Here is a 14,519-nt window from a genome sequence, read left to right on the forward strand (position 1 = left end):
TATTTTGTTCCTTCTCAGTTAGTGCTCAATGATGACATACAAAGTACAGTTCTGAGCTCAGTTTTTGTTTGTCTTTCAGAAAGTGGAGTTCACAACCGGAGAGGAGCAGGAGTCCAAGGAGAGCACTAAGAAGCCGCTAAGCGGGGACGAGCTCAGGCAAGAGCTGGACCGCCTCTTCCGCGACAAGGCCAGCGATCAGCGGGTCAAAGACTGGGTGGAGGTGCGTACTGACTTCTTTAACTCTAATGTACGATTCCAGTCAAATTTGACCTTGACAGAAAAAATGAACAGTATAACTAAATCGACTTGCCACCACCTCCTGTCAGGCCAACCTGGATGAGCAGCAGAGCTCCTCGAACCAGTTCATACGCGCGCTCATGACCGCCGTGTGCCAGTCGGCGATCACAGGTAAGACGCCCGCCTTCTTGGCTAATGCTTTTTAGTTTGAAAATTCCCTCCTTTCAACGGCGTCTGGCTTCCAGGGGTCCCATACAAATTGGACGTGCCGCTGTTCAACAACCGAGCCGAACTGCTGCAGGGCTTCCTGAGCGACGAGGAGAAGGAGCTGCAGGCGCTCTACGCCCTGCAGGCGCTCATGGTGCAAATGGAGCAGCCTGCATGTGAGTAGCGCCACAATTCAACTGTCAGGCCAGGTTACTGGATGGATGTTGACGTTGCGTCGGTTGTGCCACGCAGACCTCCTGCGCATGTTCTTCGACGTGCTGTACGACGCCGACGTCATCAAGGAGGCGGCCTTTTACAAGTGGGAGTCCAGCAAAGACGCGGCGGAGCAGAGCGGCAAAGGCGTGGCCCTCAAGTCCGTCACCGCCTTCTTCACTTGGCTGCGCGAGCCCGACGAAGAGTCCGACAAAGACCTGGGGGACGAGTAGGTAGAGATTCAAAGGACGATCTTGCCGGCGAGGCAGACTCAAAATCAAAATCCTCAATGAGGAGAAATATCTTTATTCTTCTTTTTCTTTTTTTCTTTTTTGTGGAGGTATGAACTCAGAAAACAATCATTTCTCTTCCCCCCTTCCTACTTCATTGTTCCCCACTCACCAACCTGCTCCCCATGAAATAAACTTGAAAAGTAATTTAGCAGGATGGCTCATGCAGGTTGTGACATATTCCCGCCACATCAACATGAAAGTTCGCCACACTGCAGACCGACGGCCTGTTTTTTCTTTTGTTTTTTGGTTGTTCTTTGGCCGATCTATGAAATGATTGTCGGTAGTGGGTCGCCCAGCATGACTGAAGTGCGTTTCTAAAAAAGCGACGTCGGCTGGCCTCCTTTTTTCTTTTTTTTCTTTTTCTCTCGAGAGGTGCGCTTTTTCTTGCTGGGATTTTAAGAGGACAGACGCACACAAATGCGGTGTGATCTCAATGCTTCCCTCATCATCACGCTGACTGACTCTTGGTCTTTTTTTTTTACCTCCGCTGCGGAGGCCACTTCACCACCCAATCGCCATTAAAACTTGAAATCGACAGAAATTGGACTTGATGCATTATAGAAAGTTAAAGCAGAAAATATCCGGAAGCCTTTTTCTACATCAAGTGGGAAACTCCTTTCTGGAGCATTCTGTAAATATATACTAATTACAAACTTTTTTTCTTTTTCTTTTTTTGTGGTTATTTTTGAAATAATGCAGTTGTCCGGATGCAGAGAGGTGCTTTAGATAATCCTTTGATTATTAGTTTTATTGGAATTTTGTAAATATATTTTTTTGCTTTCTTTATTTAAGAAATTATGGCTTCTTTTGCATCGGAAACTGGAAAGATGAGGAACATTGCAAATAAAGGACTTATTAAGTTGCAGTGATGAACTTTTTTTTTTACGACCTCCCCCCGGACAGCCATTCGTCTTGTACGCGACTGTTCGATACTTTCGACGTGTGGGAGAAATTTCGAGTCGGAAGCTCTCATTCTTTCCAAAGGTCTCTTTGGGGTTGTATGTATATTCATAGTTTGACAAGAGTAGTTGCATATTTTCAAGATAAAAATGTGTATAGTTAAGGATAAAGATTTTAAAGTTGTATACTTCAGAAGATTTGTTTTTTTTTTAGATGAATACATTTCAAGAAAAAAGTATACTTTTGAAAAAAGATGAGCTTGTGAAAATACAGCTTTTTCTAGAAAATCTATCAATTGAAAATGACCTTCAAAAATATGTAACATTTTTCTAATTTACAAAATATAGAATTTATTGAAGATTTAAAACTTTAATCTTGTGTAAGGTATGTTTTTCTCAAATATGTGACTTTTTCTAAAACGACTTATCTCATAAATATTCAAAAATAAGATAAAATATTACTGAGATATACGACTATCAAAAATATATATTTTTTATTTAGTTTCATTTAGAAAATCTTTTTTCCCTGAAGAATCTGGCTAAAGTCATCAAAACTATTATGTATTTCAGAAAGAAGTAATTTTTTAAAGTGTGAGTTTTACAAGAATGACAGATTTTTTTTCTTGATTAAAACAAAAACAAAATATTGTTGTAATCATCTGACTTTTTTGTAATTGACCACCTAAGAAAAGGTGGCGGCAAATATGAATGAAGCTCAACTCACTTCAACTTAGTTCCTTCAAACACGCTGCAAGATGATTTACTCTCAATAAGATCAACATATAGTTCCTTCCAAGATGCTTCTTTAGCCTAAATGAAGCTTCTCAGTTCATTTGAACAAATATAGTTCCTTACTTGGCACCAGGATGCCAGCTCAAGTCCCACATGAAGCTCCCGTAACTCGATTTCCATCGTATACGTTCTCGTCAACAAGATGCCATAAAGTCCAAGTTGAGTTTGTTCTGTGACTGGTTTCCTTGCAGTAGATGTGCAATACCAGTTGGTGGCGCTAATGTCCCTCCAAACCTATGTGCTATGTGTCAAACACCACAGAAGAACAATACATTTGATACAATGGTGGTTTGTGAACAGAGCAAATACTACTGATTTATTTATTATCATTATTATTATTATTATTGCTGCTACACCTAATTAAAAAAACTTCAATATGGTTATAAACGTGGTAAGTTTAACATGAAAAGTTTCATGTTTTATACATATCTACCAATGCAAGTTGTATCTTGTTTTTTTTAAATGTTCTTATTTAACATATAAACAAGTAGCAGAAAAGTACAAATAAAAATGTAAAAGAAAGAAAAACCTTATACAGTCATCACGGTTTTCATGTTCAAAAGGGAGTAGGAAGAAGTTGAAAACGTTTCTAGTCCTACCCAATCTTTGTACGTTTTGTCTTATTTCATTTTTTATACAATAGGTTAATATATTTCAATGAAAGAAAAAAAAAAGTATAAACCTGCTCGTCTATACAACCGCAATTTGACATGTGCGAACATTTGCCAGCAATGTTGTCGTTACAGCATGAAATTTAACACAATTTGAAATGTATCACATTGAAACGTAATATTTTATAACATTTAAATGTGAAATTTATCACATTGGATGAAATTTCTCTGTAAAATTTATTATGTTCTGACATTGCCTTTTTCACATTGTGAGATTTATCACGTTAAAATGTGAAAGTTATCACTGCGAAAATTACCACGTTATAATGTGGAATGTATCTCAATGTACGATTTATTTTTTGTTATAACATTGACGATCGCGTTGTAATGTGAAATTTATCACTTAAATACGTAAAATTTCTAACGTTAAAATACGAAAGTTAGAATATTAAAATGTCAAATTTGTTACATTACATGAAATTTACCACATTATGTAGAATTTATCTCAATGGAAAATGTATCAAGTTGACTTATGACATCGTCTTTATTATTTTTAACGGGGGGGGGGGGGGGCTTAATATAGTAGGGAGACCAGGGCTAATTGTATCACTTTTTATACTTTTATATTTATCTTGGAATCAATACATCATATATAAACAAAATGTTTACCAGATGAAAGACCAACGTCTTAGGTATATATTTGATATTCATGTCATTTTCTTACTTTGTGTCAGTGCAGAGTTATAAGCCATCAAATAGGGGGAGTGACATGTTGCTCCACAAATGGGTATGTTGTCACACTTTATGGGGTAAGATGTCACACTGGATTTTGCAACTAATAAAAAAAAACAAGGACAAAATTATCTTTGTTTTTATAGCCAGAGAAATTGTCATTGATCTTGAAAATGTACCCTAGTCATTGCGCAAACTTTAACATAAAATATTAGTCCTTAGGAGCTGCTGGCATGTAGTTCATAGCGCTCAGCCTCAAATGCCTATTTTGCTTCCTTTAAACCGGAAATTTTAGATTAAATTGAATTTTTAAAAATAAAGCATTTTGGTTAATGGGTTGATGGATGGTTCATCATGAAACTTAAATCAGTCCTCACATGTGGGCATCCTGGTAATTTCTAATTCAACAACTGGAAAATCGGAAAATCTATTTTGAAATAATGAAACAAAACCGAGCAAGCTAATTTCCTCACTCTTCAGACTCATCATCTGAAGGGCAATTCTAGCATATGTAAACCGAATTGCCAGAGGTGCATTTTTCATTGGCCCATTATTTGCATATGTGACAACAAACCCCAAAATGATTGAGACAAGTTGTCCTATTCTACCATGTTGGCTAATACTTGCTCTAGTTTAAAGTTAGCTTAAAACAGAACGGTGACTGAGGCATGACAAGATGCCTGAATCTCTCCTCAAACGAGTCCACCTAATTTTCTGCTAGAATTTGTCTGTGTACGCCTGTTTCTAAATATATGAAGTTGGAAAATGTTACTTGGGATCGTGCAAAACAGAAAACGGGCCCTCAACTCAGCTCACAATGTGCTATTCTCTTCTCAGACATTACACAACCCCTGACCATTTATACGAAGAAAGTTAGTGTTCTTTACTTTTTTGTTGCGCCCTCTGGTGGAGATTTAAAAAAATGTGACAATTTACCCGTGATACAACTAGCCCCGGTCTCCCCTTATGCAGTATACATTTTGAGTGCAATAGTCTTTTTTGGGGGGTCAGGAGGGCGTTAAAAACAGAATTCAGTGGGGGGGGTTTTTTTTGTTTGTTTGTCAGTTTTTCAATGGGTAAAGTTATCTTTGCCGTGCGTATGTGTTTGGACTGTTTTTTGTTGTTGTGTTGTTGTTGTTTTTGCCTCCTGTTTAATGCATCTATAGAAGAGTCTGCATAGTGAATAAAATAATAATATTGGCTGCAGGTTGGGGCCTGTAGTGGGGGGGGGGGGGGCTGGCTGCAAAAGAAGGGGTACCGGAGGGGAGGGGCGGGGTGTGCCACCGCCTTGATGACGCTCGCCATATCGGGAGACATTTGGCCAGCCGAGCGATCCATGGTGCCTCCTCGTCATCATCCTCCTTTCGTGGCGGAAATCGGACGCCGGAGTGGCTGAAGATGCTCGGCGCGGGGTCGGCGTGACAGCGCGAGGACGAACGCGCTTTCTCCCTTTCTTCGAATCTGTTGATCGGGCTTTGGGTTGGACGACGCGCTGCGCATTATGATGAGCGATGTGATTTACAGGTAAGTGGTGCACGGATGGACGCAGGGGCAGAGACCGATGCGGGGTACGGGGGTGGAGGTTGATTTGGGGGAGGGGGGGGGGGGTGCAGCACACGCGCCATCCCTGCGTCCCCCCTGCCTTGTTTTTGCCATGTAACGGCATCATTTGCAGGCCCTGACGTCACGCGTGTGCAGTGCTGCGGTACTTGAACGCACCATTTCTTAACATACGAGCCGGCCAGCTCCCCCTGCAACCGTCTCTGACTCGCCCCCGCAACGAAGCTGCCCAGGCCGGCTCATCTGGAGCCCCACTTGTTGGTCCTCCGCCATGGTCAGCCGCGTGTGTGTGCGTCTTATTTCCAGGACATTTTATTCACTATCCACTATGACACCCTTTGCGACAACAGCGCTGCCCCCCCCCCCCCTTCAATTTAAGATATTCATTTCCAAATGTATTATTGGAGTTGCAGTGCATTATAATGAGAGCTGTGCCTGATATTGCGTCTCATGTTCGAGTCCTTGATATCCAGTTTAAGTGCACTAGAATTAGGGCACTGAAGTAGAACGTCTACTAAACTAACGTTTTTTTTTTTTCAACTACTGTTTGACGTTGCGGACTGCACTAGTATATTAATAGAATATGCTACTAATGAGAAAAACTGCACTACTTGAATATGGGCGCTACTCGTACACATATATACGTTATTTAGACAAATGGCGCTAGTGGCACGCATTTTTTTCTTCATTCGTACTATTGTTGTCTATTATTAGTGCTTCAATGTTCATCGAACAACTGTCTTATAGTCCTAGTGAGTTATCTGGCAAGCACAGGACAAGTACAGTTTATGTTACAAGTGAGGCAAAATTGCACTAGTTGACATCTGTGTGCTACCAGTTCTACGAATGACGCTCATCTCAATCAGTCATTCGCAACCTGAATTGAACCAAGGCACAAAATCTTAATGAAACACCACTAAACAAAAATGTCACAAATGTCATCTACTAGAAGATCATTTATTTGTTCTGTCTGTCACTATAAGTATCATGGCACAGATTTTGTGACCAATGAAGTGGCATTTCTTTTAATTATTTTTTGTTGTTGTAGATTTTAAGATTTAAATTCTTGTTACGACTTGAGACGCCATTTTCAGTGGTATCTCGTCATGCTATGTCCATGATGACGATAAAAGGATTCTGATTCTGGTCATTTCCCATTGCACACACTAAGAGTGTTCACGGCTCACTGATTGGGAATCACTGCTTCAGTGATAGTGTCAAAAATTAGTTTTGAACACTTTATTTGTAATTTTCCATTATCATCTGAAACACTCTTCTCCAAGAAATAACAGAAATGAAACAAGTCAAAATTTTTGTCACTTATGTCTGCTATGTAATTTAATAAAAAAAATTGTCCTGCCTCCAGTTTATTTAGGGTGTAATTCCACTTTTGGCCTTCAGGATGGCGGCACACTTTTGTTGGCCACACTGTGTACAATTGAAAGAAAAAGAAAAAACAGGAAGTTTTTCAAGCTCAGCCTTGTTTTTGCTAAAGATCACTGAATGTCAAATCCTCTTCAGTCCTGCTTGTTACACCAACAGAAAGCAACAACTGGAGCTTAATTTTTATCATGGCCAGGTTTAGTTTTGTGGATTGTGAGATGATAAATTTGTTGCTTTGCTAAATAAAAGGATTTTGTTTACTGTAAACATTTAAAAGGTTTGAGGGACTGTAACAATAGCCTGTACAATTTTCTCTCGCAATATGTTTTTAAACATGGATGTACTGTATTATTTGAAAAGTGTGCTTTAAGACCTTAAAGAAAATAAGTGCTGGAAATAATCTAAAAACATCATTTTTTTTTTTTAAATAAGGCATTTCTATACGTAACGATGGAGGTGTGTTTCCTCTGAAAAATAAACAAAAATGCATTATTTGTTGTAAATAAATGCTATTTTTCAGACCAATTCAGTTATTTTACATGGATCACTTCGCGCTCTGCGCCTGAGCTGCTTACTACAAGCCATATGCTTGAACCTCACCCCCTCGCTGCACTCTGACCTTTGGGCAACCATTTGGCTGGCTTAACAAGGAAATGTAGGGCAAGGGCAAAGCTTTGAAAACACGCTAGCCGTTTGTGGTTAGTGTTAGTTGTTAGTTTGCATGTACGCCATGAGGTTGAGGTCCGGGAGTAGCGAAAGGAGGCGAACGAGGTGGCAGGAGGAGGCGGAGGTAAACAGCAGAAAGTTTCTTTTGTTTGAGTGTGTTTTTGTTTTTTGACTTGTGATAACCATGCACTGTTGTGACTTGGCAGGTGAAATTCGAGGAGAGTGACATGATTCCAAAGTCAGGAAAATCTCCGGCGGACTCGCGGAAAAGTGTGGGCATCCATGAGTTTGCGGCGCTAGCTAGATCCTCCCTGAATGGTAAAACTCTCAAACGTTTGTAAACATGGCGCCATATTTGGTAAACAAGCAGCTCGGAGAAATACTGTGACACGGTCTTCCAAATTATTGTATAAGATTGATGTTAAATGGTGTCAAAATGATGATTTTGTATTGCCCTACAATTGGTTAATTCACACTTGTTGATTAATTTGTGTCATTTAATTTTTTTTTCTCACATTAAATACTGTATTTACATATATATATATACATTTTAAATTATACTATACGTGCTTTTAATGTAATAAAGATATATATACAGTGATGTTTTGAGATAAAAGTTGATTTCATTCTCTAACCACACGTATCTCAAATCATCTTTGCCCATTGAAATGAATGGAAATACCATCAATCCGTTTCAGCCACCAAAAAAACAAACAAAAATGCTCGTATTGTGGGGTTTTTTTTATGATAAAAAGAGAGTTTTATAATAATTTATTTTGTAAAAACATATAGCAATAACATCGTTAAATAAAATTTATAAAATGTTACTGATTTTGCCACGTTTTGCTTCTTTTATCCGAGACCGTATATTACAGACATGAAGATGTACAGTTCAAACTCAGTAAATCGCGGTAATATTTAGTCATTCTTCATAAAGGAGAAATGTTTTTTCCCGTGAGTCTGCGTCAAATATTCATTGCTGAAAGGTTTAATAAATACGCAACATCAGTGCTAGTTTTGTTAGCCCGACAATAGTGTTTTGCATGATGTGTGAGCATCAAGCTAAACTTGTGTCTGGAGGCAGCGCTGTATTTTGTGACACGGCTGTCCGCACACAGGCATCTCTCAGGCGATGAGGGACCATGTGACCAAGCCCACCTCGCTGGCTCAGGGCCGGGTGGCCCACCTCATTGAATGGAAAGGTTGGCCCAAACCCATGGACCCTCCACAGGCCGCACACTTCAGCTCCTACTGCCACCTGAGCGAAGGCGAGAAGGAGGCCCGCTTCGCTGCAGGTACAACACACACGTTTAATTTCATGCAAAAGTTTAGAGCACGCGTGTCCAAACTATGACCCGGGGGGCATTTGTGGCCCACTATCCAATTGTAAGCGGTCCGCGGCATATACAGCTACTGAACGTAGAAAATTTAATTTTGAATCGCTACTGCCACGTGCTGATGAAAAATGAAACTGCACATATAGCCAAGTAGCAGTTTTTCAAAGAAACAAAAAAACCCCCAACAACTTAGTGTAAAAATAATATGCAATTTCTTGATTGACTGATTTTATTGTGCTCAGATAAATTGAAGTGAAAAAACGTGGCTTGAGACTATTCTAAATGAAAAAACAACAACTTTTTTTTCCTTTTCCAAGCATTCACATGAACACCATTCAATAATAAATAAATTAATTACATTATTGCTCACATTTGCAATTCATTTGTTTTAGTTTGACACATTTTTAGCTATCACAAGTTATTATTTATTTACTGTATTTATAAAGGATTGTAAATACAAGTGTTTACATATGTTCCAATAAAATTAGAAGAAATTGTATGTAATACAGAATTATTAATATTTGCAATTAGGAATGCATTTTGTACAATATTTTTATATGTATTATTTTTTCACAAACATGCACATGAATTCGGTTCAATTTGGAATAAATTAATTGTAATATTATTTGTAATCGATAACCTATTTATGTTAGACATTTTTATTTGTGAATATGGCTGTTCAATGCATTAAATTATATGTCTGAAAATAATTTTAAATACAAGCATTCATTTATTTTGATTATTCATTACAGGGTATACGTTTGTATTAGTAGTTAGTACTAGTATTTATATTTAGTATATTAAGTAGTAAAATTTGAACAAATCTAACATATTTGCACATTTTAATAATGTATTAAACATTCTACTGTCTATATATTTTTTTTATTTTAATGCATTAAATATACAATTATTAGACACAATATTTTTCAATATTTAACAAAATAATCATATCAATAATATTAAAATAAATGATTATAAAATGAAAAACGTAATGCAAGAAATACTTTTAAGCAATATTTTAATTATGTTAATATCCATTTGTCTAAATTTTCCATTTCTAAAATTAAATATATTTCATGATTATTAAAATGCTGATAATGCCATGTTTCCTTCCAACCAGGAGTCTTTAAAAGTAGCACCTTATGTCACGTCAATAGCACTTTAATAGTGACGTGAAATCATTCATGCTTTACATTACAAAGTTGTTGCAATGCAATTCAATATGCAGAATATTTCTTTTAAATATGCTGCAATGCCTGAAGCACGAAAGTCGCAGCCTACTGCACACGCGTGTCCTTTGACTTAGTCGGGTGTAGCAGCGACATCATCTGGCACCTGCGACCTTCTGCCAAGCACCTAATCCCATAAAAGTCTCCTGGAGCAGAACGGCAGATTTTTGGCGCCGAGCAGATGGCGGCGGCAGCTCTGCGAAAAAACACTTGTTGTTTTTGTGCCATGACTCACCCTCATCCGTGACGTTCTCCGCTTCGAGGAAAATGCTACTGCTTATCTACAATCAAAACACTTGACAGTGTTTCGCCAACGGGGACTGAGCCAAGGCACGCCAAATAAAACCTCCCCGCAAAAGTATACAGTAATCCCCCGCGATATCGGGGTCCGCACATTGCAGTTTCACTCTGTTCAATGAGATACATTTATTATATTATTATACAGTAAATGTTTTAAAAATAAAATGTTCATATAATTACAACAATAAAAGAATTATGCCTGAAGCAGAAAGTTTATACACAAAATATTTGCACTTTTTAAATCATGTTACATCGAGAGATTACAACTTTAAAAACAGCAAGACTAAATTTTTTATAGAGAAGTAAAAGGACTCTGGAATATTTTTTGGGTACATTTTAGAAATGTGTTTTTAGATATTATTAAACTTTAAAATGGGTCAGTGTGACTTTAAAATGGGCTCATTTGACCCACAGCATAACAGCAGGGCTAACTCACCTCTGGTAGTGACAGAGACACTATTGTATTAAAAAATAAACAAATATATATATATATATATATATAAATTGTGAGTTTTGAACTTGAAAGTGTGTCAAGTTGTACTACAAACTTTAAAACAGCAGATTCAACCTTGAAAAAAGGTCAATTTGACCCACTGTATTATATATTGGGGTTAAGTGTTGCTAAAGGAGCAACATGACTGTAGGATTTTCTTAATTAAAAAATAAATAAATAAATAAAAATAATTAATAATAATTTCAAGACAATCTGACCCATTGCATTACAACAGGATTAAGTTTTGCTAAAGGAGCAACATAATTCTGCAGGACTTAATTTAATTTATTATTTAAAAAAAATACAAAAACATTTTCAAGAGTTATAAACTTGACAGTGGGTCAATTTGACCCACGCACAATAAAACAACAGGACTAAACTCGTATAGAGCCTCAATGTGAATTGATTGGATTTTTTTTTGGTTCATTTTAAAAATATGTATTTTTAGAGTTTTAAACTTAAACTAATTTGGGGTCAGAATGACGTGTTTCAAACTTGAGGGTCAATTTGACCTGCAATGGATACAAAGACTATTGTTTTTGATACCATGTATTTTTGAGAGTTTTAAACTTGAAATGTATCAGATTGACCTGCTTTAAACTTTAAAATGGGTCAATTTAACCCACTACATAACCAGAGGGTTAAGTTATGGGAAAGGAGCAGCGTGACTCCATTGGATTTCTTTGTACATAGAAAAACAAAAACAAACATTTTATAGATTTTTTTGACAGCTCGTCAATTTAACCAGCTTCAAACGTTGAAATGGGTCAATTTGACCCATAGTAGGTCTAATCTGCACCAACTTGACTCCATTGGCTCTCCCAAAAGGCGTGGCCGAGCAGTTCGCCATCGCCGAGGCCAAGCTGCGAGCGTGGGCGTCGGTGGACGAGGACGACGCGGACGAGGAAGACTTCAACGACGTGGACGCCAAAACGGGCTCTCACGCCGACTTCCCCCCTCACAGCACAGCAGGTACCCCCAAACCATTTCCATTCCGCCACCGTCGCTGACCAAAACCCACATTCCCATCTTTCCCATCCATCCACGTCGATTTTCTGACTCTTTCCTCCTCCTTTAGACTCCACCACGTCCGATCTTACACGCGCAGCTCCGGTCCCGTCTGAGAGGATTTCCGAGGAGGAGGCGGGCGGCGGTGGCGGCGGCGGCGACGAGGTGTGCGTCCACCACAAACCCGAGTGGAGGCCCGCCCGTTTCGATTCCTGCTACTCCACCTCGCACTCGGAATCTCCCGGAGAGGAGGAAGAGGAAGACGAGGATGAGGTGTTCCACGAAGCTCGGGCGTGGAGCTCCGGCCGCTTCCCGTTTGACCAGGCGTCCTCCGGGGTGGCGTCCCTGGACGAAGAAGACCAAGAGAACCAGGACCAAGGAGCAGACAAGAAGGAGGAGAAAGAATATTTGATGTGATGTGTGGTCCGTGTCGTTGATGGTGGATATGACGTCATCTGTCCTGCTTTGCCTCGTGTCCTTCTTCTTCTCTTCTCTCTTAAGTCTCTTTTCAGGCCAAAAGTACCACGGGAGAATTGCGAGCGGAATGTAACGCTGTCAGTTTTGTACATTTTTTGGTGTCAAGTGTTGCTATGGCGTTGTTTTTCTATGGAATATTTTGTAGTGTTGTATTTTATCGGGGTTCATGCTGTGTCACGTGGATGTTGATACTGAATGTCCTTGCACACGTCAAAATATAAGGTGACTTTTTCTGGAGCGCACGAGTCTTGTCGTTTATTTCCAGGAAGCTTCAAACCCCCAACAGGGCCCTTGACACTTTTTTTTTTTTTTTGTGCGTAGTGTTATGCTAGACATGCTGATCCAATTTCTTGTCGATTGGACAAACTGGTGTTAGTGGACAATGTGACCAAAAATAGCTTTTCAAAACAAAAATGGGCAACTTCCTGTTCATTTCCGGGCATGGGTCCTAACGGTTTATTTGTGTGTCCAGTTATGATAGACATGTCCACCAAATATCATGTCAAATTGCTGGATCTGGTGTCAGGGGTTAATTTTTCAAATTTGCACAATTGGTCAAATTGACTTCAGAATAATTAATTAATATTATAATTAATTAGTAATTAATAATTATAAATATAAAAAATAATATATATGTATATTAAATATAAATAATCAATTATAATAATTACCTAATTAATTTCATGCATAGGTTTGAGACTTTTTAATGCATATTGTTATGGTAGACATGTCCAGTTTGTGTGTGTCAAATGTGTGTAAATGGTCAAATTGACACAAAAATGTCTTCTTCAAATTAAAATGGTCAACTTCCTGTTAGATTTAAGGCATTGGTCCTTATGACTTTTTCATGCATCCCATTATCATAGCCATACTAACCCAATTTGGTGCTAAGGGGACATTTTTCAAATTATATAAATGGTCAAATTGACTCCAAAATGGTGACTTCAAACAAAAATGGCTGACTTCCTGTTGGACTTCATGAATGGGTTTTTGAGACTTTTTTTTTTTTTACATGCCCTGATAGGATTGACAAATCGTCCCAATTTAGTTCTCATCAGTTAAACTAGTGTCGGTGACTAGTAATTTTTCAAATATAAATGGTTAAATTGACCAAAACTGCTTGAAACTAAAATGGCCGACTTCCTGTTGACTGAGCAATGGGCGTTGAAACTTCTTGGTGTCTCCTGTTTTGATAAGACGTGTCCACCAAATTTAATGTTGATTGGTCAAACTGGTGTCACAAGCTTATTTTTCAAATTCACATAAATGGTTACAGTGACTCCGAAATGGCCGCTTCAAACAAAAATGGCTGACTTCCTGCTCGATTTCATGCATGGGGTTTTGAAACTTTTCAAGTCCTCCCAATTTAGTTCTCATCAGTTAAACTAGTGTCGGTGACTAGTAATTTTTCAAATATAAATGGTTAAATTGACCAAAACTGCTTGAAACTAAAATGGCCGACTTCCTGTTGACTGAGCAATGGGCGTTGAAACTTCTTGGTGTCTCCTGTTTTGATAAGACGTGTCCACCAAATTTAATGTTGATTGGTCAAACTGGTGTCACAAGCTTATTTTTCAAATTCACATAAATGGTTACAGTGACTCCGAAATGGCCGCTTCAAACAAAAATGGCTGACTTCCTGCTCGATTTCATGCATGGGGTTTTGAAACTTTTCAAGTCCTCCCAATTTAGTGCCAATCGGTAAAACTACTGTCAGTTACCAATTTTTCAAACGTGTGTAAATGGTCATATGGACATGGCTGCTTCAAACTAAAATGGCCGACATTCTGTTGAATTTAAGGCACTGGTTTTGTTTGTTATTGCTTTTTTGTGTGCCTTGTTACGCTAGACATGTCTATCCACTTTTGTGTCAATTTATCAAACTGGTGTTGAGGGTTACGTTTTCACACTGGTGAAAATTGCCAAAGTGGCCCAAAAATATGTGATTCAAACTACTGTACAATGGCCGACTTCCTGTTGAATTCGAGGTGTTAGTTCCTAAGACTTTTTCGTACGTCCTGTTATGATAAACAATTTCCTCTTCAATTTTTCTTGTCTTTGTCTTGTTACTACTTTTCCCAA

At 38.4% G+C, this 14,519-nt stretch overlaps 2 protein-coding genes across 7 annotated transcripts in view; both read left to right on the forward strand.

Annotated features, from left to right (window-relative positions):
• eif4g1a (eukaryotic translation initiation factor 4 gamma, 1a) overlaps positions 1–1,815 on the forward strand; it is a 29,745-nt gene extending 27,930 nt beyond the window's left edge. For all 5 annotated transcript variants that reach the window (XM_086078052.1, XM_086078079.1, XM_086078063.1 and 2 more), the window contains 4 exons: positions 80–220; positions 327–408; positions 483–620; positions 697–1,815. In XM_086078052.1, coding sequence (XP_085934178.1) covers positions 80–220; positions 327–408; positions 483–620; positions 697–890 — 555 coding nt within the window. In that variant the 3' untranslated portion in view covers positions 891–1,815. The remainder of the gene's footprint in view (positions 1–79; positions 221–326; positions 409–482; positions 621–696) is intronic.
• A 3,456-nt stretch (positions 1,816–5,271) lies between these two features.
• fam131aa (family with sequence similarity 131 member Aa) lies at positions 5,272–12,674 on the forward strand. Of its 2 annotated transcripts, none has more exons than XM_086082134.1 (5): positions 5,272–5,508; positions 7,800–7,911; positions 8,712–8,888; positions 11,781–11,924; positions 12,031–12,674. In XM_086082134.1, the coding sequence occupies exons 2-5, from the start codon at positions 7,821–7,823 to the stop codon at positions 12,375–12,377; spliced, it is 759 nt and encodes a 252-aa protein (XP_085938260.1). In that variant the 5' UTR covers positions 5,272–5,508; positions 7,800–7,820; the 3' UTR covers positions 12,378–12,674. The 2 variants fall into 2 exon arrangements, with proteins under 2 accessions (XP_085938260.1, XP_085937747.1); XM_086081621.1 differs by lacking the exon at positions 5,272–5,508 and adding an exon at positions 7,582–7,717.
• The last annotated feature ends 1,845 nt before the right edge of the window (positions 12,675–14,519 follow it).

This window comes from Leptonotus elevatus, chromosome 1 (assembly GCF_054856555.1).
Source record: "Leptonotus elevatus isolate MCC_2025b chromosome 1, RoL_Lele_1.0, whole genome shotgun sequence".
NCBI lineage: Eukaryota > Metazoa > Chordata > Actinopteri > Syngnathiformes > Syngnathidae > Leptonotus > Leptonotus elevatus.